General features: G+C 44.9%; 5 protein-coding genes across 6 annotated transcripts; 2 read left to right on the top strand and 3 right to left on the bottom strand.

The window, feature by feature from the left end:
* Positions 1,214-2,587, bottom strand: LOC8077367. Its single transcript, XM_002459065.1, has one exon. The coding sequence runs from the start codon at positions 2,585-2,587 to the stop codon at positions 1,214-1,216; it is 1,374 nt and encodes a 457-aa protein (XP_002459110.1).
* On the top strand, positions 4,868-8,669 carry LOC8062334 (putative amidohydrolase YtcJ). Of its 2 annotated transcripts, none has more exons than XR_002450798.1 (15): positions 4,868-5,042; positions 5,131-5,276; positions 5,389-5,490; positions 5,621-5,693; positions 6,039-6,145; positions 6,233-6,356; positions 6,550-6,744; positions 6,865-6,950; positions 7,034-7,141; positions 7,228-7,323; positions 7,408-7,506; positions 7,634-7,708; positions 7,845-7,976; positions 8,041-8,178; positions 8,276-8,669. XR_002450798.1 is itself a non-coding variant. In XM_002456900.2 (15 exons), exons 1-15 carry the CDS (start codon positions 4,958-4,960, stop codon positions 8,448-8,450), a joined length of 1,719 nt encoding a protein of 572 aa, XP_002456945.1. In that variant the 5' UTR covers positions 4,869-4,957; the 3' UTR covers positions 8,451-8,669. The 2 variants fall into 2 exon arrangements, 1 of the variants encoding a protein (XP_002456945.1); XM_002456900.2 differs by having other exon boundaries at positions 4,869-5,042; positions 8,063-8,178.
* LOC8077368 lies at positions 11,569-12,749 on the top strand. Its single transcript, XM_002456901.2, has one exon. The coding sequence runs from the start codon at positions 11,939-11,941 to the stop codon at positions 12,647-12,649; it is 711 nt and encodes a 236-aa protein (XP_002456946.1). The 5' UTR covers positions 11,569-11,938; the 3' UTR covers positions 12,650-12,749.
* On the bottom strand, positions 13,328-18,335 carry LOC110434161 (transcription factor bHLH101-like). The gene is made up of 3 exons (XM_021457943.1): positions 17,814-18,335; positions 17,380-17,721; positions 13,328-13,746 (listed from the first exon to the last, which is right to left on the bottom strand). Exons 1-3 carry the CDS (start codon positions 18,120-18,122, stop codon positions 13,663-13,665), a joined length of 735 nt encoding a protein of 244 aa, XP_021313618.1. The 5' UTR covers positions 18,123-18,335; the 3' UTR covers positions 13,328-13,662.
* LOC8077369 lies at positions 22,378-24,549 on the bottom strand. The gene has a single exon (XM_021455753.1). It carries the CDS (start codon positions 24,013-24,015, stop codon positions 22,732-22,734), a length of 1,284 nt encoding a protein of 427 aa, XP_021311428.1. The 5' UTR covers positions 24,016-24,549; the 3' UTR covers positions 22,378-22,731.

Genomic DNA, 26,508 nt, shown 5'->3' on the forward strand with positions numbered 1-26,508 from the left:
CTATTCAACAGCACACTAAGGAAGGAGGACAAGAATGTTTACATTTTGGCTTCACATCCCTAGCAAAGGGGTCCTTCGGTGGACTACTCACGAATTAGACAACCTAGCTTGCATGCCCTGACATCAACCCATTGTTTGGCGACATGCTTGATGACCGCTAGCACCAAGATAACTGCGGAGGTGTGTTATTACGAAAATATCTCGCGTTATTGTGAAAACATCTTGCATTGTGCTTTTTCCAGAGCTCCCATGGCGGGAGAAGAGCCACAAAGCTCCCATGGCGGGAGAAGGAGCATGACGTGAGCATGTGGTCGATGGACTCCGACCCTTGAGCTGCACAAGAAGAAGTGACTTGGGGCATCAAGGCTGTGGCGTCGTCTCTAGTCTACTGTCCAAGGGCATCGAGGCCGCGGCGTCATTTTGTCTGTTGTCCGGTACGTGGCATCTTCGTAGTGCAAGCCAGAGGAATTATCTTGACTCGCAAAGGGGCCCAAGTCTCCCAGATCCGATCACATCCTGATATTGGGTGTGATACCAAGTGTAGTGCCCTATAAGCTGACCGCGTGGTATACACCCTATCAACCGTCCATTGGCACACCAAATGGTCCTTAGCCTCGAACAATTAGACGTGTGACGTGTCACACCTGATCCGAAAATCTAAGGTATTCCACCATTGCGGGTATCGTGACGCCTCCTGTGATCTGAATGGTTCGGGTAATCTATAATTTTGTGTAAGAAAGAATACTAAATTCCTTCCAATGTTTGAATCCTGCTTCTAAGATTATCTATATTATTCAAAAAATAGTACATTGTGTAACTAGTTACATCGCAAAATTCAATACCCATTACTAAATTTTAGTAGCCTCAATACCCATTACTAAACTTAAGTAGTCAAATCATTTCAATTTCAACATCCAAATACTTAGGCACAAGCTTTTGTTGGTGTGTTACCAATAACCAATCCTACGTTCAATGATCAGGAAAGCACCAATAACAAAATCCTACATTATTAACCATCAAATAAAAGTAGTTATTACTCAATGATGGAACTCCATGCATGGTAGATAAAAAGCTGTATACAATATGATAGGAAGAAAGCAATTAAATAAAATAGATGTACTCCCGCTTATGATCGTTCGAGCTAGCCCCAATTCCATTCTTACGGTTAATTAGCTCTGCATGTTATTGATTCTAGGAAGGATCCGTGCAGTGTTCACAAGAAGGAAGGCGTGAACCACGCCGGCGGCGGCCATAGCTGATGCTTGCCGAGCGCACGTATAGTCTCTACACTGCCGGCCTTTAGGTTATAGACGCCAACGTCTCTGAGCTCGATGTCGTCGGCTTCGCCGTAGGAATAGGATCTCAGCTGGCAGTTGGCCTCGCGTAGGCAGGCCGCCCCGACCTCGTCGTCGGTGAAGTAGACGCAGCCGGGCCTAATGCCCTGGTGCTCCCTCGTCGACAGGCACATCGACCCGTTGACGCCGACGAAGAGCGCGGTGTCGCCGATGTCCGCCGCCTCCTCCCACCGGCCCTTGACGCGGTCCAGTATCTGGACCTTGAAGGAAACGCGCGTGCGCGTGCCCCTGGCCCTGGAGTAGGGATGATCGTCGTCACTTTTAAAATCCCCAGCGTGCTTGAGCACGGCAATGAGTCGCCCGTCCATCGACGCCGCGATGTACTTGCGGCGCAGGTGCATGTCCTCGTAAGCCAGCCTCGGCGCGACCTCTTCGCTGGTGAACTCGCCGGTCTCGGCGTCGCGCTGCCACGCCTCGACGCGGCCGGTGTAGGTGATGGACAAGAAGCGGCCGTCGTGGTGTATGGCGTCCTCGACGGCGTCGGGGGAGCGCGCCATCCTCCACGAGGGGTCCGGGCCGTCCTCCGCCGTCGCGAAGGCCGGGGCGCCGATGCACCGTTCCATGATGAGCATGGCGGCGTAGCTGTCCGGGCGCGGCGATTCCGAGAGGACGACCTTGCGGTAGAACACCTGCCGCATCTGGGCGGCCGTGACCGTGAACGTCCTCGCCGTTGGGTAGTCGTAACTGTGTCCCGGCGCCGGCGGGGGTGGGGGTTGGCCTCCGAAGCGGACCTGCAGGAAGGGATGCACGTCGAGGCAGAACCAGTGGCCGCCGGGTTTCGGCTCGATGAACGGGACGGTGGTGATGGCCGGCAGGTCGGCGTGCGCGCCCGTGGCCGGGTTGGTCATTCGCAGGGCGCCCCGGTCGTCGGCCGTCACGAGCCACCCGCCCGAGGAGCCGATGGCGACGGGGCCGCGCATGGCCACGTCCGAGGTGCGCACGGTGGCGGACTCACCGTCGGCCACGGAAAAGACCCTGGCCCTGTCCGCGTTCTCCGCGGGGAGGATGAGCCACGGCGTCTCCCTCAAGAGTTGCCCCGACTCGCCGCAGACGGAGGCGAAGGCGAGCCGCTCGAGGAAGGCGAGGCGGTGGTGGATCTCGGCCAGCAGCTCGGGCGGAAAGCAGTGGAAGTTGAACAGCCGGACAGGGGCAGGTGCAGGGGCAGCTGCGGCGGCCGCCTGCTGCCTCTCCCTCTGCCGCTTGAGTTGGCGGCGGCGGCGCGAACCGGCCATGATTGTTTCGACGAGGATCCAGAGTAGGGCACGGTCCGCTATACATTGCTCATGCAAGTCGGTAGACTTGGATCTAATATATCATTTCTCTCCTATTTTTTTGCCTTGGCCAAACAAGGTGTAGTTAGGCCTTAAAAATTTATCTTGTAAATTATTAATTATTTTTTATTTATATTTAATATTTTATGTGTACATCTAAATATTTGAGGTGACATTAAAAATTCTTATAAAAACTATAAAAGGCACATTTTTTTTCCAATAAAAGAGACATGTTTTTCCCCCAAAACCCCGCCCCTCCACGTCTCGCCACGCCGTCGCGCCGTCCGGCCCCGCCTCTCCCCGTCCCAAGTCCCATCCTGCCACGCGCGCCGCCCTGCTCCGGCGCTCCCGCCACGGCGCCTCCGATCCACCGGTGTCCTCCGAGACCTCGCATGGCTTCCCGCCGGTGCCGGTCCTTTCCGGCAATGAAGGAAACTCGGTAGGAGCTGAGGAAGAGGACGGACGAACGAAGACGCTGGGGCTTCATCCTGCCGCTCGCTAGCTCCTTCAGGTTTCAGGAGACGGCCGCCGCGCAAGACACGTGCGAGCGAGCAGCGCCGGCGTTGGGCAGCTCCCCCGCCCCCCGGGCGTCTGCATGGTGTCCTATCTCGTATGCACCACCACAAGTCCACAACTCAGCGCCACCGCTTCATCCGCTGCGGTGTTAAGTTAAAGGAAGAGGAATTACCACAATTGACTGACATGTAAATACGACCTGAATTTGCATTACCATACTAAGCTGGCATGGTAATTTAGATTACAAAAAATTAACATGATTCTCGAGAGAGTGGCAAATGCAAATTAAATGCAATTTCCAAACTGACTTGAGGCCGCGCTGGTAAGGCCAGCAACATGCTAACAGCACGAGCAGCAGCATACACTGGCAGCCTCACTTTGATTGATGCAACCTTGCCTAGCTAAATGCAACACTTTACATAAATTTGACAAACCTGAAGAGGAATGATCTAGAACTTGATCAGATTTGGTGTCAAAACTTGATGATGCCCTTGGGAAAAGGGGTATATAGCGTCTAAATTGTACATTTGTAAAATTAAATCTCATATAGGACGATCCCAGATCACTCCTTTTCTATATTTTGCTAAAGCTTGCAAGGATTGTCCATAAAAGACAAGGGGGTGTGCGCAGGTTAGCATGAACTTTAATTATGGCATTTTACCTGCTGATCGCGTATCCATGGATGCTCCAGGGTGTCCTTGCGGTCCCTATATAGTAGTGTGGGGAACACACGACCATTCCTGCATTCTATGACACCAGCACTCACCACAGTAGATGCATATATATGGAGCTATATGGGTACCGCTGGATCGCATGGTAATTTTATTTTTATTTATATCTTTTATTTGGACATCTTTCTTACTATACTAATACTTGCCTAATTTAGTATATCAATCTCGATATTTTTCAGTCCAGCTTAATTCTTTAAAGGTGCTCATAAAGGTATATATGTATGTGTGTTCACTGTGGTAAATATGCGATCGTGCGTTTGTAGTTGGGTCTCCCAAAAAAGAAATTGCACACGAGATCAAGAACAAGAAGCATCTGAAGAAACGCAAACATTCTCATGCTGCATGGGGACATGCTTAAGCCTTAAAGTGTATATGCAGAGGAGGAGAGATTCGTGATTCGTAGTAGCACTGCCCTGAATCTTTATTGTAACGTGGTGCCAGGGCCACATGGACGTGGTTTGGGCGTGGATGGATGAACTACCCAAGGAAGATGTAGATGATTGATTTGGCGGCTTCGTTCGCTAGAACTTATTTGTCGAATTTGTTAATCATTCAATAATATTTTTCTTTAATAATAAATTAGACAATAGTATTTTCAGTTATGACTTTTGAGATAAGTGAACAGACTCAGAGCCTACGTGGAATGCAGGATTTTATTTTTATCTCATGTGAGAGAAGGAACTAATTTATGATTTTTTTGCGTAATATCCATCCAATACAGCAATTGAAGATGGTCAATCCCCTGTTATATACATCTCCATCGCCGATGCAAGTAGGCAAGAGCAAGTAGGATTTTCTCCTCATTGGACCTACTAGTATATTCATACGAGGACCTACTAGTATATTCATATATTTCTGTGATAATGTTCTTTAATTTTCGAGTTCGATCCCGACAAACCCTTGCCGCAGGTTGTTTGGTTTTTGAGATTCACACAGTCGCGACAGCTGATTTTTTTTTTTTTTTGACAAGTACTGCCAGTGCCAGTATTTGAACGGACCTAGAACAGCCACGCCGTTTGGTTGGTGGTTGGTGGTTTCAGTTTCAATTCTGAGAGGTAGAGGAGGTATCCCAATTCCCATCATCATGCCATTGCCATTGGCGGCCCAGAGCGCTCTCGTCGCGGCAGCCGTCGCCATAGCCACGGCCACCGTCCTCCTCCTCGTCCCATGTACGCTACGCCGCCGCGCCTCCTCTCTCCTGCTCCCCTCTCGCGCTCGGTAAAGGCTGACATGACCCGCCTCTCCTCGCATTTGCAGGGACGCCAACGCCGCGGGACCGCTTCGCCGACATGGTGCTGGCCAACGCCACCATCTACACCGCCGACCCCGCCCGCCCCTTCGCCGACGCCATGGCCGTCCGCGACGGCCGCGTGCTCCGCGTCGGGACCTACGAGTCCGTCAAGGTCGCGTCCGTCGACGCTTCTCTAGTCTCTACGCTCTCTCATCCTCTTCATCTCTCTAGTTCAGAGCTGATACTCTGCTGCTGCCTGCACTGTGTACTGTGTGTGTTTTCAGGAGCTCAACGGCCGCCACACGCATGAGCTGAGTCTCAGTGGGAACGTGGTACTGCCAGGGTTCATCGACTCCCATGTCCACTTCATCGATGGTGGATTCCAGGTACTACTGTGCACTCCAATTGGCATGATCGACAAGTTACGGATTTATAATAATACAATGGTGCAGTGTGTAAACTGTTTCTTAGCGTGTAATAGCTTTGTAATGCTACTCTCTGATTGATACTCTGCAGCTAGCGAGGGTGCCACTTCGAGGGATCAGAAACAAAGATGACTTCATTGGCAGAGTCGAGGAAGCTGTCAGAGGTAATGTGCTAGTACTTTTTTTAAATTATTATTCCAATTCATTTTCCTGCCAGAAACTGAAATTCAGTTGTGAATGCATCTCGTTCAGTGTAGCAATTATCAAATGAGTAAGAGTAGGTTCTTTGTTAGAGTTATGATCTGCTTTTTTTTTCCACTTCTACATATCAATAGCTACTATGCAATATGCTCTGCTTGGGTATGGCAATTTATTCAAATGCTTGTTTCTGCATAGCATGCTCCCGGCATAATAAGTAGTTTGTTTAGCATATCTACTGCTCCTATTTCATCAAGGTTAGTGTTGCCAAAAGCTTTCTACTGATATTACTGAGACTATTTTCTGAACAGATAAACATCCTGGGCAGTGGATTTTAGGAGGAGGTTGGAACAATGATTTTTGGGGAGGTGACCTCCCTGCTGCTGCTTGGCTGGATGATATGTCACCTGATAATCCAGTGTGTTTTCAAACTTGTGCGTTGGACCGTTCTTTTTGAGAAGCCATGGTAACAGGGATAGCAAGTGACTTAAATTTTCAAATGCAGGTCTGGCTCTCTCGTATGGATGGTCATATGGGAGTAGCCAACTCATTAGCTATGAAGATTGCTGGGATTGACAAAAACACAGACGATCCAATTGGTGGAACAATCATGCGAACAACCGGAGGAGGTAACACAGCTGATTAACATGGGTCTTGGCCCACCGATGTGACTTATTATTTTTTATGCTTATCATCGCCAAAAAGAAGGGGTTATTCTCCAACTACTCAATATGCCTTCTGTCAGTTTATTCACATGGTAATTTTTCAAGAATCTTGTGGTTAGGAATGACCAAATTATCTGTCCTCTATTATTACTTGTAGAGCCTACTGGTCTTCTAGTTGATACTGCTATGAAGCTTATATTTGATGTCATTGAAAAAGTTTCTAACCATGAAAGAAGAGAGGCTCTTCTTAGAGCAAGTAAACATGCCCTAATGAGGGGAGTGACTACTGTTGTTGATGTTGGAAGTTACTTCCCTGGGACCTCAACAGAGAAAACATGGCAAGATTTTGCAGGTATTCTGTAATACCTTCGCTTGCATGGGCAAGAACTAAAAGGTTTCACTTTTGTCTTATTTTATATATGACCTTCTTTGGACTCCTGGCATACTGATGTAAGTATTGATATCACTACAGACATCTATGAATGGGCTCACTCAATGGAAAAAATGATTATGAGAGTATGCTTATTCTTTCCAATGCCCACATGGTCTCGTGTTTCTGTAAGTTTGTTTCTGGAAGCATGACTACCTCTTTTGTGTGATTTCTTTACTTTATGTGAATATAACAAATTTGCTGCTTTTAGGATCTTATTGATGAACATGGTCGATCACTAAGTCAGTGGATCCATCTAGGTGGTGTTAAAGCTTTTCTTGATGGTTCTCTGGGTTCTTCAAGCGCATTGTTCCATGAGGTAAATAGTTTATCCCTCCCTCTTGTAGTAGCCTTTAAGCTTTTTTTTTTAATAATTTGTTTTAAGTTGCTGATGGATCTTTACAGCCTTACGAGGGTGATCCTGGTAATTATGGTCTGCAAGTGACAGATTTGGACAGCCTACTTAATAGAACACTAGAATCTGATAAATCTGGACTCCAGGTAAGTTTTTTTTTTTAAATACCCTCTATCCTAAAGTTTAACTACCATCATTCTAGAAATTTAAAATAATGTTCTTTTCTTCAGGTTGCCATACATGCAATTGGGGATAAAGCTAATGACTTGCTACTGGATATGATTGACAAGGTTGTTGATTTAAATGGAGTGAAGGACCGTAGATTCCGGGTATGTTCTGATACTATTTCAGAATTGTTTCTTTCCCTCGCACTCTGCTTAGTATTTATTTATTTATTTTGGAACGAACTCGCTCTGTTTAGTAGAATCTGAATTGAACATTTGCATATGTAATCAGATTGAGCATGCCCAACATCTGGCTCCAGGTGCAGCAAATCGCTTTGGCAAGCATGGTATCATTGCATCCGTGCAGGTAAACTATTCCGTCCCATTGCTACTATATATATTGCTATTATGCTTTACAAAGCAGATTGTGCATTGAAAGCTTCCGCTTCTGAATTCCTTTTAAAAATCTTCGACTTCTGAAGTATCTGCTTTATCGTTGACAGCCAGATCATCTATTAGATGACGCCAACTCAGCTGGAAACAAGATTGGGGTGGAACGGGCTGAACGAAGCTCCTACACATTTCGATCACTGTTAGATGGCGGTGCACAGCTAGCTTTTGGCTCTGATTGGCCTGTACGTAATTCTTCAGACATTTCAGTAAAGTCGGTTTTTCAGTTACCATATAGTCAGCCACCAGGTATACTATTACTGTCTTTCAGGTTTCAGACATCAACCCTCTACAAGCTATCCGAACCGCAATGTTCCGTAAGCCTCCTGGGTGGGAGGTCCCCTGGATCCCTGCAGAGCGCTTGACCCTAGATGAATCACTGAAAGCGTAAGTCTCTTTTGATCTAGTCATTGCAATGCCAAGCTCTGCAGACCGATCGTTTTCCCTGCTAATGGATTGGTCTCTCACTCTGACGAACACACAGGCATACGATGTCTGCTGCCTACGCCTGCTTCTTGGACCACGCCGTGGGCAGCCTTTCTGAAGGGAAATACGCGGATTTTGTGGTGCTGCCCTCTACATCGTGGGACGAATTCTCCAACGATGTGCCGGGGCAGGTCCTGGCGACGTACGTGAGCGGCAGGCAAGCCTATCCATGAACCATAATAGATAGCAGTTCTAGGAAGATCACGTTGTGTAGGGTTATTGCTACCATTCTTTGGAAATCAATGGCTGCAATACTGTAATCAGCATTCTCGAAGATACGATCTGCAACATTTTTTCAGAGAGATTTAGTTACTACTACAAAAGAAAGGTTCACTTGGAAGTAAGGCCTTGTTTAGTTTGTAAAAATTTTCAAGATTTCCCGTCACATCGAATTTTTGGTCGCATGCATGGAGCATTAAATATAAACAAAAATAAAAACTAACTGCACAGTTTACCTGTAATTTGTGAGATGAATCTTTTGAGCCTAGTTACTTCGTGATTGGACAATGTTTGTCAAATAAAAACGAAATGCTACAGTACCCAAAAACAAAAAATTTTGCAAACTAAACAAGACCTAAATGTTCTTGCAAGGACTTCGGGGTCTAACGAATCAGCTCGAAATTCCGCTGAAAGAAGAGTTTCGTAAACACACACGTGATGCACCGAGTTTAGTGGACACTTACTGAACATCCCCTGGTTTTGAAATGTTCTTGGTAGACTTGATTTGAACCACCAGCTTTTTGTTGCTGACTTGGCCTAAAAGGAAGAGCTAGACTGCTAGAGCGAGGTGTAATTCAAATAGTACACACGGGTTGTCTGGCTGAGACTGACTGATCGTTGAAACTTAGAAAGTGAATGCGCACGTGTAATATGATATGACCAAGGAGTTCAACGAATGACGTCGGATGTGAACTACTACGAGTGGAGCCCACACGAGGACTGATTCTCCACTCGGCTTTGCTCAGCGCAGCTGCTCTGGAAGCTAGCGTTCGGCTGCTGATTGGTTTGTTTGGAACAGGACTGCCACCATTCCTCTCTCTCTTTTTTATTCAAGAAAACTGGAAATATTACATAGGCCTGGTTTAGTTCCGAAAAAAATTCGAATTTCGCTACTGTAGCATTTTCGTTTTTATTTAACAAATATTGTCCAATCATGAACTAACTAGGATCAAAAAATTCGTCTCGCGATTTATAGACAAACTGTGTAATTAATTTTTTTGTTTTCGTCTATATTTAATACTTCATGCATGTGTAGAAAGATTCGATGTGACGGGGAATCTTGAAAATTTTTTGGATTTCGATGTGAACTAAACAACGCCATAGACGAGTATGGTTTTGGGACTTCCATTGACTCTGCAATTTGGAGCGGTCTGAATCAAAACACAAGGCGACAACCCACTGTTTACTGAAATTGACGAATTGGTGGCAACAGGTAATATGGTCCATACTTCCTCAATAAAGGTAATATGATCCATATGGATAGGTTCAATGCAAGGAGAACAGTCAACTTCCTTCTAGTTCCAAAAGGAACGAGATTATACACACTCCCTTCATCCTAGTACATAATGCGTAACTACTTTTTATTCATGTCTCATAGTATAAGACGTACCCTCTCACGAATATTAATACAATAATACTAGTGTTGAGAGAGAGAATTAAATATATTATTGGTCTCAGATGGTTACGTCTAATATATTGGGACAGGGAGAATAAGCAACAACACACCGGCATAAGTATAGGACGGTGGCGGGTTGAGTAAGGCGTGGGTAGATTAGCTATCCACCCTTGTAGATTAGCTATCCGCATAGAGAATTTTACATCTATACTGTACAAGTTGGGTAAGATACATGAGGGTTAGAGCCCGAATAGAATATATAGAATTCATTGTATTTTAAGCATCAATGGCAAAACGACATATCCAAATATGTATCCGTCGGTAGAAATGGCACTCATACTTGCACCCATAGTAAATTTTTATATTGACACCCATCAGGTGCAATACCCTTGGGTAGGGTTGTCATCACTATGTGCATGTCATGCTAGTCTCCGATTGCACTTGTATTTCATATGGAAACATAGAAATAGTGTGCTAGGTTAAGATTAATATCGAATGGGTGTAACATGACTTGAACTTTTGTCTAACATCTCGCCTTGCTAGTAATTTGGAAAGTCTTCTCACAATCTAAAACTTATAAAAGAAATTATATGCATTTTTCGTGGATTTTATGTTGTTCAATTGGAGGTTTCTCTAGAGTACCCCTTCCTTATCAATTCCTAGGTTAAATTTGAGTCATTCATGTAATTTGATAGTCGGTCTGAGTCCATTTTTCTTTTTTTTTCTCTTTTTATTTGAGAGGGGGAGGGGGCACAATCCCCTCACTTGATAATATATTAACTTTTTAATCTCTTGTTATGTTGTTAAATTAGAGGTTTCTCTAGATTGCCCCTTCCTTATCCATCCCTTGTTGTATTAACCCTATACCAGCAGTGTTTTCCATTCTTCACAACAAACTAGCTAAAACACCCTCTTACATGGACACATGCACATAATGACATAAACATGAAGTACAACTCGCCCTAGCTATTTGCTAGCATATTAAACATCGCATATGCACAACCATCACCAGCTCAACAATCACCACTTACCTTGTTTAGTTCCGAAAACTTTTTGGTTTTCGGTACTGTAGCACTTTCGTTTTTATTTGGTAATAATTATTATCCAATCATGGCCTAACTAGACTCAAAAGATTCATATCAGGATTTACAGGTAAACTGTGCAATTAATTTTTATTTTCATCTATATTTAGTGCTTCATGCATTTGCCGCAAGATTCGATGTGACGTGAAAAATTAGTCTCTGCCTCTGCTGCAAGAAGTTCCCACAGCGCGGCAGCCACCATGAGAGGCAATTTCCTTGTGTCAAATAAGAGATATACTTGCTCCATTCGAAATGAAAGAACAGTTTGACCTCCGTTGCTCTTATCAATTTTTTCAACCTAAATTTCTTGGGCGTACATACATTTGGAAGAAGAAATAAAAAATAGTAAAAATCCACATGTCGGCGTGGGGGGCATGCAGACGCGATAAGGCGACCAAACAGCGGCCGACTGGCATCTGTCATTTGTCAAGGAGTAGTTGCCACGTCCATCTGAGCGGCCGAGAAGATAAACTGAACACCAACGTGACGCACGCGCGTCAGGATCACCCACCCCTCTTCTCCGCTGGCCTGGCCATGACAACAATACACTTGCAGAGTTGCACGCGCAGCCGAAAACGGAGGCCAGCCAGCCAGCCAGCACAGAGCTTGTTCCACCTGTCGCCAAGTCGGCACTCGCGCCGACGCGTCCAACGGATCGGAGAAGCCTCGGAAGGAAAGGAAAAGAAAGAAAAATGGCCGTCACCTTTGACCACTGACCTGGCCTGCCTGAGCCCTGAGCTGAGCCAGCACAGAGAGACACCTCCCCTCCCTTTTCTTCTTCCAGGTCAGGTCAACCTCCCTCCCTCCCTCCTCACCACCACCACCTCCTCTCTCACATATATAGCCACCCGCCTGCCACAGTTTATTACAAGCCCGGCCATCCCGATCGAGCTCGCTTCAATTCTCACACCGTACGTTGCACGTGGATCCATCCGATCCCTAGGCTCTCTTCAGACATTGGGACATGGGGAACGGACTCTCCTTCTCCCCGTCGTGCCTGCACCTGCCGGCGGCGGCGGCGCCCACGGCGGTGCGGCTGGTGTACTGGGGCGGTCTGTCGAGGCAGCTGGTGATCACGGGCGGCGGCGGCGGCGACGTCACGGCCGGGGACGTCGCGGCGGAGCTCCCGGCGCCGACCGCGGGCTACGCCGTGTGCCCCGCCGACGCCTTCTTCGTCGGCCTCCCGATCCCGGCCATGTCTCCGGGCGAGGAGCTCCTTCCCGGCAGGACCTACTTCGTGCTCCCCGCCGCGCGCCTCCCCTGCCTCAAGGCGCTCACGCCCGCTACGCTCGCCGCGCTGTCGTACGGCGACGGCGGCAGCAATGGCAATGGCAATGGCAATGGCAAGAGGAAGCAGCCCTTGTTTGCGGTGGCGGGCCCGTGCCCGTTCGAGCACGTCAAGGGCGCCGACGGCGCCGCGCCCCTCATCAGGGTCCTCCCGGAGTTCATCGAGAAGCTCATCACCTGCGACGCAGCAGGTGGCCGCGGCGCCAACTCAAAAGCCAAGGACAAGGACGCGGAGCTGTGCAGCACGCCCGAGCTGAAGCGGCATTACGCGCAGCTCGTCGGGACCGGCAGGAGCCGCCCCTGGTCGCCCAGGCTGGAGACCATCTCCGAGCGCAATAGGAGCCGCTGGATGACGGCGGCGGCGAGGACCATGCTGTCCTCGCGCTAGGCGCTAGCTGTTAATTAGCTCCAGGAGATTTCCGCTTAATTAGGAACGAACGATGAACACCAACAGCAAAAAAAAAAATGTATTTTTTTTTCACTGTGTCTCGCCATTGTTCATCCTGTCCACGAACTGAGACACACTGGCTGATGATTGACGCCATCCAAATGCATGGAAGGCTGCAATGTGCCGCCGCCGCCGCGTGTGGGAAGCCTGGAATTGGTCGGACACGCGTGGGAGGATGGGAGGGACTCGTCGCGTCGACCGCAGTCTCATCGTCTTCTCCGGTTGACCGGGCCGCGTCCGCGTCCCGCCGTCTCCTTGTCCTTGGGTAGTGGGGTGGTCGGCGTCGGGGAAGGAAACTTCGCGGAAAGAGAGCATCGGCCAGGTGGGCTGGGCCTCCTTTTGCTTTTGCGGCAGAGCATGGTCAGGTCCACGGGCTGTCAACGAACGCTCGCGCTCGCGCGCGGCTCCGGACTATTACTTCGAACGCGGCCGGGCCGAATTTCACCCGGATCCGCGGGCCTTTTGAGGATGCAACAAGCAGGCTAGCCCGCTTGCATCCTTCTGCTCTTCCTGCACAATATTTCAGTACAAGTAGAAGTAGAGGACTTGTAGCGCTTCTCCTCATACAGTCATACCCAGAAAAGCAAAACAAAAACAAAACAAAGGGTCTATGGACTCTGGCTAACAGAAAACCATATACTATGCATCCATTGGTATTTTGCAGTGACTTTCACAATTATCATATATATATTCTTCTGTGTCAACAGAACACACACACATGGACACACCATCAGCACGCGGATGCATGCGTGCATTAGTACTGCTACTACATAGTCTTCCCAGGTAAACAGTCCATCATTTACAGACTAAACTAGAATACCTTATTAGCTAGCTGCATGCATGCTTATGGAGTAGCACGCCGTTGGATCTGCAGGAATGCTGATCGAATGCATGCGCCAGCACTGTGTGTACCGGCCGGTGGTGGAGGTACCTTATCTGGCTGCTGCAGATAGCTACGCCCCTGCTTTCTTCCTGACGATCTTCTCCAGTTCGTCGCAGAATCCTGGGCACTGCTCCTTCATCGTTCTTTGACTTCTCTGTCAGTGCGAAGCATTGGTAGGATGCATATTGTAAGTCAACAGGGACAGACAGCCGTTATTATCAACTTAGCAGGAATGCAGTGATCATAAGCACATGTAGATATACAGGATATGAGGGAGGAATGGACCATGACTACAAAATTCACAGGATGATTATCTCACAATACACCACTCCCATCAATTGACTCTTGCGCTACTATCACTGTATGGACCATTTGTCAAAACTGTGCAGTTGAATTGTCATATGCCATTTGAATTTGAATACATGTAGAAGGCAGGACTGATCAATCTGCCTCAGGACTCCAGGAGATGATGGTAGAGTTTTTTTATAGAGTTCCTGGGTGAGGTAACCCTACTTAGAAACTGAATAGCTCCAATCCTTTCAATATTTCTTGTTACTTATATTATGGCATTTTGTGGATACAAATACTGGATTTTCTTACAAGTAAAAATCCTTACGTTGGACGACTATTATTTTTTCATCGCTCCAAATCCCCAAAGTTCACATCCCTATTGGTGTAAGGTAATGTATCTTTCAAACTCAATTAAGATTGCTAGTACAACATGTGCCATGTATGGGCTAGCAATTCTAGGAAGATATTTCAAGAAGAGTGTAAAGTATTAGAGAAGTGTGTGGATAAATCTAGGGCCCACTCCTAACCAATACCTTTGCTTCCTCTCATTAATTTGTTCATTTTCTTGCACAATACCTATTGATGAATTGTTATCTTTATCCAAACGGGATAGACTTTAGTTGTGGGTTACACTATATATTTTCATTCCCATCTCCATTCATAGTTTCTACTTTGACTAGCCCATCTGTAAGACTTCATATATTAGTCCATATTTTGCTTACTAATTTGATCCCACTTACTTCAATTTGTAAGGGAAGTTTTTTGGTCTGCATGTTAGGCAATTGTGCATAGTTTCGATGGCTATTGTGATTGGGTTTACAAAAGTGATGGTCATTATTTCTAGGGAATTTATATGATTTCTTTCTTTTTCTAGCATGTTCCATGAGAACTAGTGGAGCACTAAAACATTCTCCAAATAATAATAGTAATAAGATATAATAACATACAATAATTACATTATAGTTGAATATTTGTAAAGCTAATGCATAATTTCATTCTTTTTCCGATGGATAAGTCACTATTTATGGGTTTCTTTTTGTCAAAATATAAGGTATTTTATACCCTATCAACATATTTAAGTATGAACCAATTGATTTTTAAGTTTATGTTGGCATCTTTGGGTGTGTACATAATACATAAATAATAAGGCACACACATGTTGCAATAATTTTGGTAAGCCAATGCACAACAACGGTCTTCCTAGACTATAATTTGGCCCAACAGCTAGTAAATATTATATACATCATATAAAACATTTAAATTAAGGATAAATTATGGTGTCTAATAAGATAATTATAGATACACTAGCACTTAATTTTTCAGGTTACAACTTTTTTCTAACTAGCTCTAACTAAACTTAAACTATAGTCTTGTGTACCTGAGACAAGTAGTTCTTGTTGTAGATTAAAACACCATATATAAAAAATCATGTATTTGCACTAGTATTTGTGACCTTGCATAAGCTGGAATTCTAAAAGACATAATTATTAGAATTTGTGGATGAAATAGAAGCCAAATTAATCAAGAGCTCTTCTCTTTGCTCTCTCTTTGTTTGTTTTCTCATAAGGTTGTGTCTATTTTACTAAAATAAACTTTGACTAACAAGTACTCTTATATGTTCTTCCATTCATATTATTCTAGCTTTTCCCCTTTGTATCATACATACATGTGTCTTCAACATATGTTTAGTTTAAACTTTAGCTTTGTCAGATTTTCTTGCATTTCATGTGCTTTGATTCATAACTTTATGAATCTTGCTTGTGTTACCTTCCCAATTTTTATCTTATTAGTTGTTGCTAGTTTTTTAGAAAATTAAGTGTCTATTATTGTGCGTATGAATCTTCGTTTTATTCAAAGCTCTCTCTCTCTCTCTCTCTCTCTCTGTATTTTTAACATATGGATTTTGTGTCATAGATTAAATGATTAGTACAATGAAATAGTATGGATTCATGAAGAAATATCTTTTCATTATTTGTAAAACATGAAAATTATACTTATCACTCATGCATGCATACTTGGTCTCCTAGTAGACCATGTTTGTTTATGAGAAATTTAAATGTGCATTTCATCAAAATGATGGAAATTGGTAATTTTGAGATAAATTTAGGGTTTAGTTTATATTACCTTACATAATATATATACAGTGGCAGGCACAATTGTGTCCATTGGTATTCAGTTGAATACCCAAAATTTTTGGCAAAAAAAATTATATATATATATATATATATATATATATATATATAGTATTTATACATATGTGTATTAGTGTGTACAAGAAAAACAAAAATATTGCCTCCTGTCACACTCGTGCAAAGGTGAATTACGTAAAAATATTCTCGAACTCCATCGGTAGCATGAACTATATACAATATATACCATATATGGCACAATACATGTCGAATATGAGCCATTTGGTTGTCAAAAAAAACTTGAAGCCATTTAGTTGTCAAGGTTTTCTTTTTTTTTTGAATACCTAGCTCTCAAATCCCGCGCCCGCCACTGTATATATAGTATATGTGCTTAACTTAGATGCAAATTTAGGGGAGGGGTTAGTTTACCTTATATTTTATAAGGGTGGAGGTGGGTAATTTAGATGATTATTTAGAGGCTACCTTATTATGTTTTAATTTTGTAATGGCAGATGTGAATAACTTAGATGTAAATTAAATCTCTAATAGTTATTATTGTCCATAGTGATTATTATAATCTATTGGACCAATGTTTTATGAAAATTTATAGGATTTAATTTTCTTCTAGTATGTCTAGTAGTTGATTAATATGGATGCTCTAAAAGAAGCCTCTAACTAGTAATAGTAAGATCGTTATATATATGTCCATTGTTATGTGTGCGTAGCCAAGAAATCTAGATCCACAAATGACCTGCTAGTTTTAGGGCTCATTTGGCAGGCTCCTTAGGGCTTCGACTCCATTAGTTTAGATCCTAGGAACCAAATCCGGTGAAGCCACTAGCATATCTTGTGATGAGAGAGAGAAAAAAAAAAGCTCCTATAAACTAGTGCAGGAGAATTTGAAGTCACAATAAGCCATGTCAAACAGACCCTAAGTTATCTCCCAATTCTATATCTGTTAAATGGTATCCACCACAAGAGTGAGTGGCCCCATATTTTTTGCTTTTGAAACAAGATCAACTTTGCTGGATCTATTTTGATTCCTTTTTGAAACAAGATCTAGTGGTTATTGTGAGCCTAGTGTTAACAATATATAAAGAGCTTTATCTTTCAAATACTTTTTAATTCAATATCTTATTAACTTAGCAGGGCCGGGTATGGAGAAAAGTTAATACTCCACTAATTTAGATGAGCCTAGCTAGATGAAATAAATTATCGTCGTATTATGGCAACTGTTAGATTGTATCAATCAATCCAATATAAGTAATTGGACAGAGTAAAAGAAAAATCAGGTCAACATCAAGGAAAAGGGAAGGAAGAACATTGAACGATGCATCGTCAAAAGAGAGGTCGAAGCTGTCATGCACCTGAAGATGGAGGCTATAGAATGTCTTGTTCTCGAAGGTGGAGTAGGTTGATGAGCTGACGAGGAGAAGGCCTTCGTTTTCTAGCACCTTTATGCACTTGGAGAGAGGGAGAGCTGTGGCGGCCACATTGCTGTGCAGGCTGACCTGAACCATGATCTCCGTGTCGTTAAGGCAAGTAGCAGAAACAATGGGAGTTACGATCTCTTTGGTGTTGAGAACTCCCGGCTTGCAGTTGGCGTTGGTCAGCTCCTTCTTCCTCCTCTCCAGGTTATCCACCTGCTTCTGCAGCTCCGGGATGTACTTGAGAACTCGGGACACGGTGGTGGGGATGCTCAGCTTCTTCTGCAGCACAGCATGGTATGCGTCGTCGTCGTCAAGATCCATCGATTAATTCGCATGCTTCCACAGGAGATAGCTAGGAGCTTAGGACGTACAGTGTGATCAGCGTCCGGGAGGAGGGATCGGAGCGAGGAGTAGAGCTCGTTGAGCTGCTTCCGGCGGTCGCGCTCGTATGCGTTGTGGCTGAGCTTCCTGCCGGAGCCGCCGGAGCCATAGCCGCCGCCCGAGGAGGTGGCGGCGTTGGCGGCCGGCGCGGAGAGGTCGTGTATGTCGTAGTCGTCGTCGAGGTCGAGGTCCGGCCACGGCGGCGACGGCAGCTGTCCGCCGCCGCCGGCGGAGAAGATGTCCGCCTCCAGCGACGAGATGCTGCTCCCGAAGGGGTCGTCGAACAGCTGATGGTCCATGCTAGCTAGCTTCTGTTTGTTCTTGGTGAGATCTCAGGAAGGGATGATAAAAGAGCTATTTGGAACGCCTATGAGGCTACGCTGGGTAGCAGTAGAGAGGAGATGTTAACATGAGAGAATTTTAATGTGATAGATTAGCAGGAGGCAATATTTGTTAACTATAAATCTGTGGTGGTGGTAGAGGGTTTGATCGAGTAGCTTAGCTTTAGGCAGTTTCAAAGGGGTGCTTCCCTATTTATATAGGCCGTGGTGGATAGATCCATGTCGTCACTGTGTCACACATCTATGCATGGCTTCATTAGGAGAAACAAATTCAGTTAGACATCCGGATGGAATAAGATATTCAGATGAACGTACTATGCACATTATCGCATGCAGTAAAAAGTACCTAGCTTTTAGAACAACAGTTAGAGACGTACTTATAGTTGGTCGGCGATCATTTTCAGTATAAAACAACAGCAATAATCAAGGCTAGAGACGTACGACTGATCCCTCTGTTAAAAAAATGTCATTCTAGGTTTAAAGTAAGTTGAATTTTTTAAAATTTAACTGAGTTTATAGAAATAATACAAAAGCTAGCTATATCTAAATAGATTTATCATAAAATTGTTTCTATCAAGGTGCCTCTCCATTGCTCCTTTTAAACCGCGCTAACTCATATGAAGATTTAAAAAGATTAAAAAGAATAAATAATAAGTCTCTCCATTGGTCCTTATTTTAAACCACTAACTCATATAAAGTTTAGCTACATTTAGAAAAAAAAATTAGCAACATTTATATCTCTAAATAAGTTTATAATGAAAATAGATTCAATGGTGTATCTAATGATATTAATTATGTACTATAGATATTAATATTTTTTATATATATTTAGTCAAAGTTAAAAACACTTGTTGACTCCTCATGAAGTGAAAACGACACTTATTTTTAGATAGAGTACTACTCCCTTTGCCCCCAAATATAAGGCGTAATTTGACTTGGTGCGTGATTCAAGAATATATTTTGACTTATAATTTTTCTTATAATATACAAATTGTAGGAATAAAAGTTTGATCATTAGAAAGTACTTCTAAATACAAATATAATGTAACTATTTTTTTAATATAAACTTTTGATATAATTAGGTGAATTATTAGTCAAAGATAACAAAGTTTAAATTTTAAAATACATGTATTCCTTGTATTCAGGGATGGAGGAAGTAGTATATAGAAAATCATGTAAGCATAGACACATAAATCATTAGAATGTGTGAGAGCTTAGTTCTTTTTGGAAAGTTAGTTAATAGCTTTTTATCTTTCTCTATTTTTTTGCTGAATAAAATATGCTGTAAGCTAATTTTTTAAGAGTTGCACAACCCTTATTGCGCATTGTAAATATTATTAGAATCTTTTAATTTTATATTTATTTAGTCAAAGTTGGGACTGACCAACTCTTCGAGAATGTGAGAATAGCATCTACTATCGTATACTCCCTTTCTATAGGATTTAGAAGTGGTTTAAGACAGTGACATAATTTCCAAAACATAACTTTGACCTCTTATTTTTATAAAAAAATTTAGAAAAAATTATATATATATATATATATATATAATATTTTAAAGACAAATCTACTTATATAATTTTCACATTTGCAAATTCAATAATTTAAAAGTTATTAATGATTTTGATCTAACTTTGTCTAAACCGACTTTCAAATCCTATACGAAGTATATGTCTAAAATATGCAGGATGCTTCCTATAGCTCAGCGTATAGTTACAAATATCTGACGCATGCAAGTTAGGCTCAGGTGAGTGGCTATGTAACTATATTAGGCTAGTTTTAATAGAGTTTTACTGGAGTTTTATGGACATTAAATATGCTGATGTAACATTGTATTAATGAAAAAAGAGGTGATAAAAGTTTTATGAGAGTAGAGAGTTTTATATAGAGATGAAACTCACTATTTCTAAAATATGATGTATTGGAAACTGGGTCATATAACTTGCATTGAGGATGATCTTATTATTGCCTAATATACTAAAACCCAGTGGCATTAGTCAATAGTATTAGTGCACTAATCAGGACTAGTAGAGTATATAGTAATATATTCCCCAGCCAATAGTAGCATCATGCACGGAGCTAGCTAGACAAAGCTAAGCCACCAGGGAGGATCTAGCCTGCTAGCTAGCTAGGGCTTATCTTAATCTGACACTTTTTTTAATACGGAGCGCAGTGATTACTGATTACTCTAATCCTGCAGCATCGCATGACGGGTGCGCGTTCATCACGTCGCGTGAGGGTGTCGACACGCTCGGCGAGCGTGGAGGAACGGGGACGCCTCGTGCCGGCGTGTGCCCGGCAGCCCTACTACCCGTGCGAGCCACTCCGATATCCCAGCCGTAGTCCTCGTTGGAGGTGACAAGAGCGAGGCCAGCGGTAGTATAGCCGGCCAAGCGCTTGTCTATAATTAAGGCATTAAGCCACATCAGCATTGTAGGCGCCAGGTGGCAGAATGGCAATGGGCTTTTTAGTCGTCTAATAATATATAACACACAATTGTAGTCATAGTGTCGTCGCTAGAACGCCAGCAGGTCGTGTCATCATCACGGGTCCCATGAGTGTGTTGGTCGAATATCGTGTAGTGTTGGTCGACCAAACTGGTTGCGAGCTCTCTCCTCTTTTCGGTGGGTCGGCATGAAAGCTGGCGTGTTGGGCTGTTAGATGAATGTAATATATAGTGACATTAATAAGTACAGTAAAAACTAGTAGCATAGAGGGGAAAGCTCTCGTGGCATAGCATATTTAGAGTAATATATTTAAACAAATGTTTTCCCTATTCAAATTTAGTGTAGTTAATGGATGTTTTCCCTTTTTAAATTTAGCTTCGTCAACGACAGCTTTTGTCTGTCTTAACTAATATTTTGATACATGTGTTGAAAAATATTGTTTGTACTAATTTTTATAGAGTAAAATTTCAAAATTATCACATGTATCCATATTATCTAGATAAGTTGACCAACCCGTGAACCCATAAAGAGGCAAAATTTTAAAAGATGCATCATGCATGCATAGTTGTTTCAAAAGTACTAGTAAGAACTGTGATTAGATTTTTTTTTTAGAAAAAGATTAATTACTGATTAGATGCCATAGGAATCTCCGGTAAGAGCATCCTACCTTCATGGTTTTTTTCGTTACAAAACTTAAAAAATAAAACGAAAACAACTCCAACAAACTTCTTAAAACAAGCCTTCATCTTTTTTGCTCTCTAAAACCATTTTCATTCTCACCCTCTAGTAACGGAGAGCCTATAGGCTATGTGGTCTCTAAATTTAATATTGATAGTTCTATCATGATGTTTTATATGAGAAAAATATGGAAAGTCAGTGGATTATACGGAAATTCAAGTTTACAGTGGCTTTTGAAGTTGCTCTAAGATTACATATATGCCACCAGCCCACAACTAAAGTCTTGTTCGCCTCAATTTATCTGCCGAATATGCTAGATATTTGATAGTGTTTTTTCTTTCTTTTATAATAAATCAGTAAATAGTATTTTCAACCATGAGTTTGCAGACAATCCAACAGACTTTAAGTTGACGCAACGGCCATGTTAATTATGGACTAGCAGAAGCTGGAACCGGAACTAATGGGTCGGCCGCCTCAGGGGGCTCGTCATGAACCTGGGCCTTCACATGCTGGGCCCAAACTGAGCCTACCCTCTCGATGCCACCGCCACAGCCTGGCCTATACGAATGAGGTCGTGCAAGCTCGCGGACAATTGGTGACCCAGCATGTGTTGTGGGCCTTGAACTTTTCCATTCTGTGACTTCTGCCTTTGTGGCCTTCTGACCGGAAATTTTATCAGGTTTTTTTAGTTTCTTGTGTTTGTGTGACAACAGAAAAAAAAAATGAACCAGTCTTCTCCAAATCGCCAAACTCCATCTAAAAATATACAGCCTTATTGATTTACTTGAGAAAAGAATGCATTTCGTATGCAAGTATCAAGTACCCGTGACTTTGTAGGAAAATACATCTCCTAGAGGGAAAAAAAATTCAGTGAGGTTAACATGATGTGCTCATCAATCAGTTGCTTGCTTCTAAAACAAAACCATGCATGGGCCCGGTCCATGTCCATTTGATGCAGGCCTTTCGGCTGGTAGTAATAGTAGAATAGAACGGAAGCTCTGATCTGAACTGATGCAGCATCACTTGGTTTGTTTGGAAGCACAGCAAGTGTATAGTAAGCTGGAAAAGAATGTTAATGCTTGTTGTCTTCAGGATCACGACTTGCAGATGTCGCAAATAACCCTTTGATTTGTATACATGAGATGAGAATACACCTAAACACCCTAGGCAATACTAGCTCTTTGCCATCTCTCACACACTGCACACTCTTTACTTGGCTTTTCAGAACATGTGAACGAAGCCAACTGTCTAGTGTCTACAGTTTCTCGCCGCCAAATTCTAGCTCACATGTTACTCTCTCCTAAATTATGTGATCTTGTGTGCTACTGATCCAACGAATCAAGTTAACAATACCATTCGGCAAGCAGAAACTAATGATGATGAACAAACCGCGGGACGAGCTCAACAAGTTTGCAAGAGATTTGTGTTTCTCCCTGCAATTCAGTTCAGAAGAAAGCTCTGCTCCCATAGAACACCCTTGCCCCATCCTTCTTCGCCTGCTGCCGCTCGATCACCTTCTTCTTGTCGGGCGTCTCTTCCTTCTGGACGCCGCTGCCGATGCCATCGCCGCGGCCGAGCTCAATCGGCAGTTGCATCTTGGCCAGCGACTCGCTGAACTGCTGCATGCTCTTCAGGTACATCTCCATGATCTGCCGCTGCATCGCGCTCTGCTCCGCCTCCATGTCGATGTCGATGTCCATGTCCCCGAGCGGCGACGTGAACACGTCGGTCTTGGTGGCCTCCCCGCCGCGCGACGTCGGCGTGTCCGGCGAGCGGCGGGACACGGGCGCCGTGGCGGCCTCGTCGACGTCGTGCAGCGACGGCGGCTTCTCTGCCGCATCGGCAGAAGAAGAGACGGCCCTGTCCTCGCTGACCGTGCTGGCCGTCGAGGCGGCGGCGTTCCTGCTGATGCTGCCGTCCGAGGACGCTGCCGCCGTCGATGACTTCTCTCCGAGCGCGCGCGGGCTCGCGCTCATCTCGCAGTCCTCCGCCAGCACGGTCTCCCCGGTGCGCAGGAACGGCAGGTACTGCACAGCCATGGCGTCGTTCTCCTGCTCCACTCTAAGGTCCGTGAACTCGATCCTCGAGTAGTCCACGGGCGGCGCGGGGCCGAGGATGACAACTTCCGACGCGATGGACGGCTCGGCGTCGGCGCCGCGACCCGCCGGCAGGTCGCATGCGTCGTCTTCGGGGATCTCCGGGCGGAGGGCGAGCGAGAGGCGCACGATGCCGGCGGGCGAGTGGAGGAGGTCGGTGGACGAGAGCTCGAAGTCGGCCTCGACGATCGTAGCGCCGTCAGCCGCGGCGACGGCGGCGAGCGGCACGAGCGCGAAGCCGAGGAGCTGGTCGTCCAGGACGCCCCTGGCGCAGCTGCGCATCCAGAGCTCGCACTTGAGCACGTCGACGGCGATCCTCCCGCGCGGGACGCGCAGCGGCGGGAGGCGCTCGGCGAAGCGCGGGGTGGCGCCGCCGCCCCGCGCGACGCGCGTGGCCCGCGCGGCGCCGCCGTCGTCGTCGGGCGCCGACGTCAGCGCCAGCCTTGCGTACACGTCCTGGTCGCCGTAGATGCAGATGTTGTGGATGCCCCGCGCCTCGTGCACGAAGATGTCCAGCACGCAGGGGACCTCCTCCTCCTCCTGCTGCTGCTCGAGTTGGCCGCCGCTCTGCTCGTCTGCTCCTCCTCCGCCTTCGTCCGGCCGGCTGCGCAGAAACCTCGCCGCCGACTCCATGGCAGTCAGAAATCAAGCCAGAGAGAGGTAAGAAGAAGAATGTTGTGCTGGTGCCTGGACCACGGAGAGAAGGGTTGCAGGGTAGTAGACGCCAAGATTTGTAGTAGTGGCTTGCAGAGCCGGGGGAGTGTGCTGTGCACGCGAGGGCATAGTGGATGGAGTGGAGTGGCCGCCGCGCCGGTAGTTGCAAGAGGAAAGGAAACCCAAACGGCCAAACCCTCTCGCCAGGTCTACTCCTACAGCTGCGACCTGCGATGCGATGCGGTGCTGCATGTAGAGACGACACTTGACTTGAGTTCCGTCCAAGGTCGGGAGTAGGTGGCGAACAAAACCGGAGCGGATGTTCCCGGTTGGGTCGGTTGGCTTGGCGCGAAGAGGCCGGCCGGCGCCAAGCATGCATGGGCCCATGGCCAGCCACCGTACCCCTCCTCTCTCCATCTCCTAGTGCACGCTAGCGGCATCATCATGTTGATGTAGCAGCAGCTGATCGTCAGCCACATCAGCCAGCCATCTCACACCACAGCAGCAGCACCCTTGCTTTGCATGCCTCGGTGTCTTTTTTGTTTTTCCTCTAGCTGCTGGCTCTCTGATGTACCCATGTACTCGTACGTGTGATCCTGCCTGTCCACACCCTGATGATGCATGATGCCTTGCAGTACTGCACCTAAACTCCTCGCCCGACCGACCGGTTTCACTGTCATGTGGTAGTTGCGCTGCTGCTAGCCTACCTGCATGTTTATCTAGAAGACATGGATACACTCACTCCTAGTACACACAGCTACATTAGAGACTGAAGAAAAAAAAAGAAATATATGTTTTTAGTGCTCTAGTAGCGTCTCTGGTTAGTTGATCATGATGGTAGCGTCGATAGTAACATTGATCGATTGAGACTCGATCAGGATCTTGTAAGCGTGACTATTGCAGCTGTTGGAAGTAATGCTAGTATATGATTTTCTTTTAGATAATAATGCTAATAGCATGTCCGGCGGCAGAGCGAGCGGCGACGTCGCCGGCAGGATGGCCGCACGTAGGTCGTCGGGAAAGGTGGGAAAAATAAGCGCGCGAGTAGTGGAAGTGGATGGCATGGAGGGGAAGTGCAGGTCAGTTGGCGTAGGCGTCGTCTCTGTCTGTTAATTTGTCAACCCGACTGGCTGGAGCACACTACCGCTTCCTTCCGTTCCTTGGCTTGCAATTGCAACCGTCGACAGCGAAAGCCACCCAACCGGACTTAATGGGCGCCACCACCAACCGACGACTAATGATTTTTTCTTCTTCTTCTTTTCTTTTGCACTCGTCTCTCTGTCTGAAACTATAGATCGTTCTATTTTCTCAAAAGCTTTTGCTATACGGTAAGATGCACCTCTAGTCCTCCTCGAACTTTTTTTTCTCAGAAGATCTAGTCCTCGAACTTAATTTGGCTCTGGATCCCCAGGCTTCTAAAGATGAGCATCCATGCAAGCAGATTAACTTAAATTTTGCTGATTTAGATCTCACATGACACGATTAGTAAGTTTAATTACGAACTAGACGTGTATTTTGGAAGCTTGGAAACCTAGATGACATCTCAAATAATCATGGAAGGATCACTGGCATGCTTTTTACTCTTTTTGCTATACATAACATTAATTCTAGATATACGTTTGTATCTAAATAAACAATAAAAGCGCGTATCTCTAAAAGTCAAAACGAACTATATATATGATTTAAGATGGACAGTAGTATTTGTTTTTTTATGAAACAAATTAAGACCGGCTGATATACACACTCTCATGCGAAAATGAGATAAAGGCAGGAATGCATGGTGGTCGTGGCGTCACAAAACTTCGTGATGTAAAAATCCGATGACGTCACGGTGCTTCTGGTCTACACCTTTTCCAGAAAACGACTAATAATAAGGCTGCAATGGAACGCCTTTGCATTTGTTTTTCTTGATTGAACAACCACTCGATCATCGCTCTTGCACCTTGGCCACTGTCCATCGTGTCCTTTTATTACTTTTGATTGATCCGGTAAAAGTGGCCGAATCCTGGCTGATGACGCCAACTAACTAAATAACTCAGCTGCCAGCCATGATACACGACGAGTAGTAGTAAAAAGATCTCGTTGCTAGCTAGGACAGCATAGCTGAAACTGAAAGCTAGCTTCTCTGCAGCATGCATCACGATTCACACGCTCAGAAAACAAGGGAGTAAAGCCAAGGCCAAGAGTTAGGTCTCGGTTCAACTCGTCACAATCTACCTTTTTAGTGGGGATTAACAGGTGAGCTATGCTTTGTATATTGGGCCTTGTTTAGTTCCGAAAAGATTTCGGATTTTGATACTGTAGCATTTTGTTTGTTTGTGGCAAATATTGTCCAATCATAACTAACTAGGCTCGAAAGATTTGTCTCGTAAATTACAGACAAACTGTGCAATTAGCTTTTGTTTTTTTCTATATTTAGTTTTTCATGCATGTGACACAAGATTTGATGTGACGGAGAATCTTAAAAAGTTT

Source organism: Sorghum bicolor, chromosome 3, assembly GCF_000003195.3.
Source record: "Sorghum bicolor cultivar BTx623 chromosome 3, Sorghum_bicolor_NCBIv3, whole genome shotgun sequence".
Lineage (NCBI taxonomy): Eukaryota > Viridiplantae > Streptophyta > Magnoliopsida > Poales > Poaceae > Sorghum > Sorghum bicolor.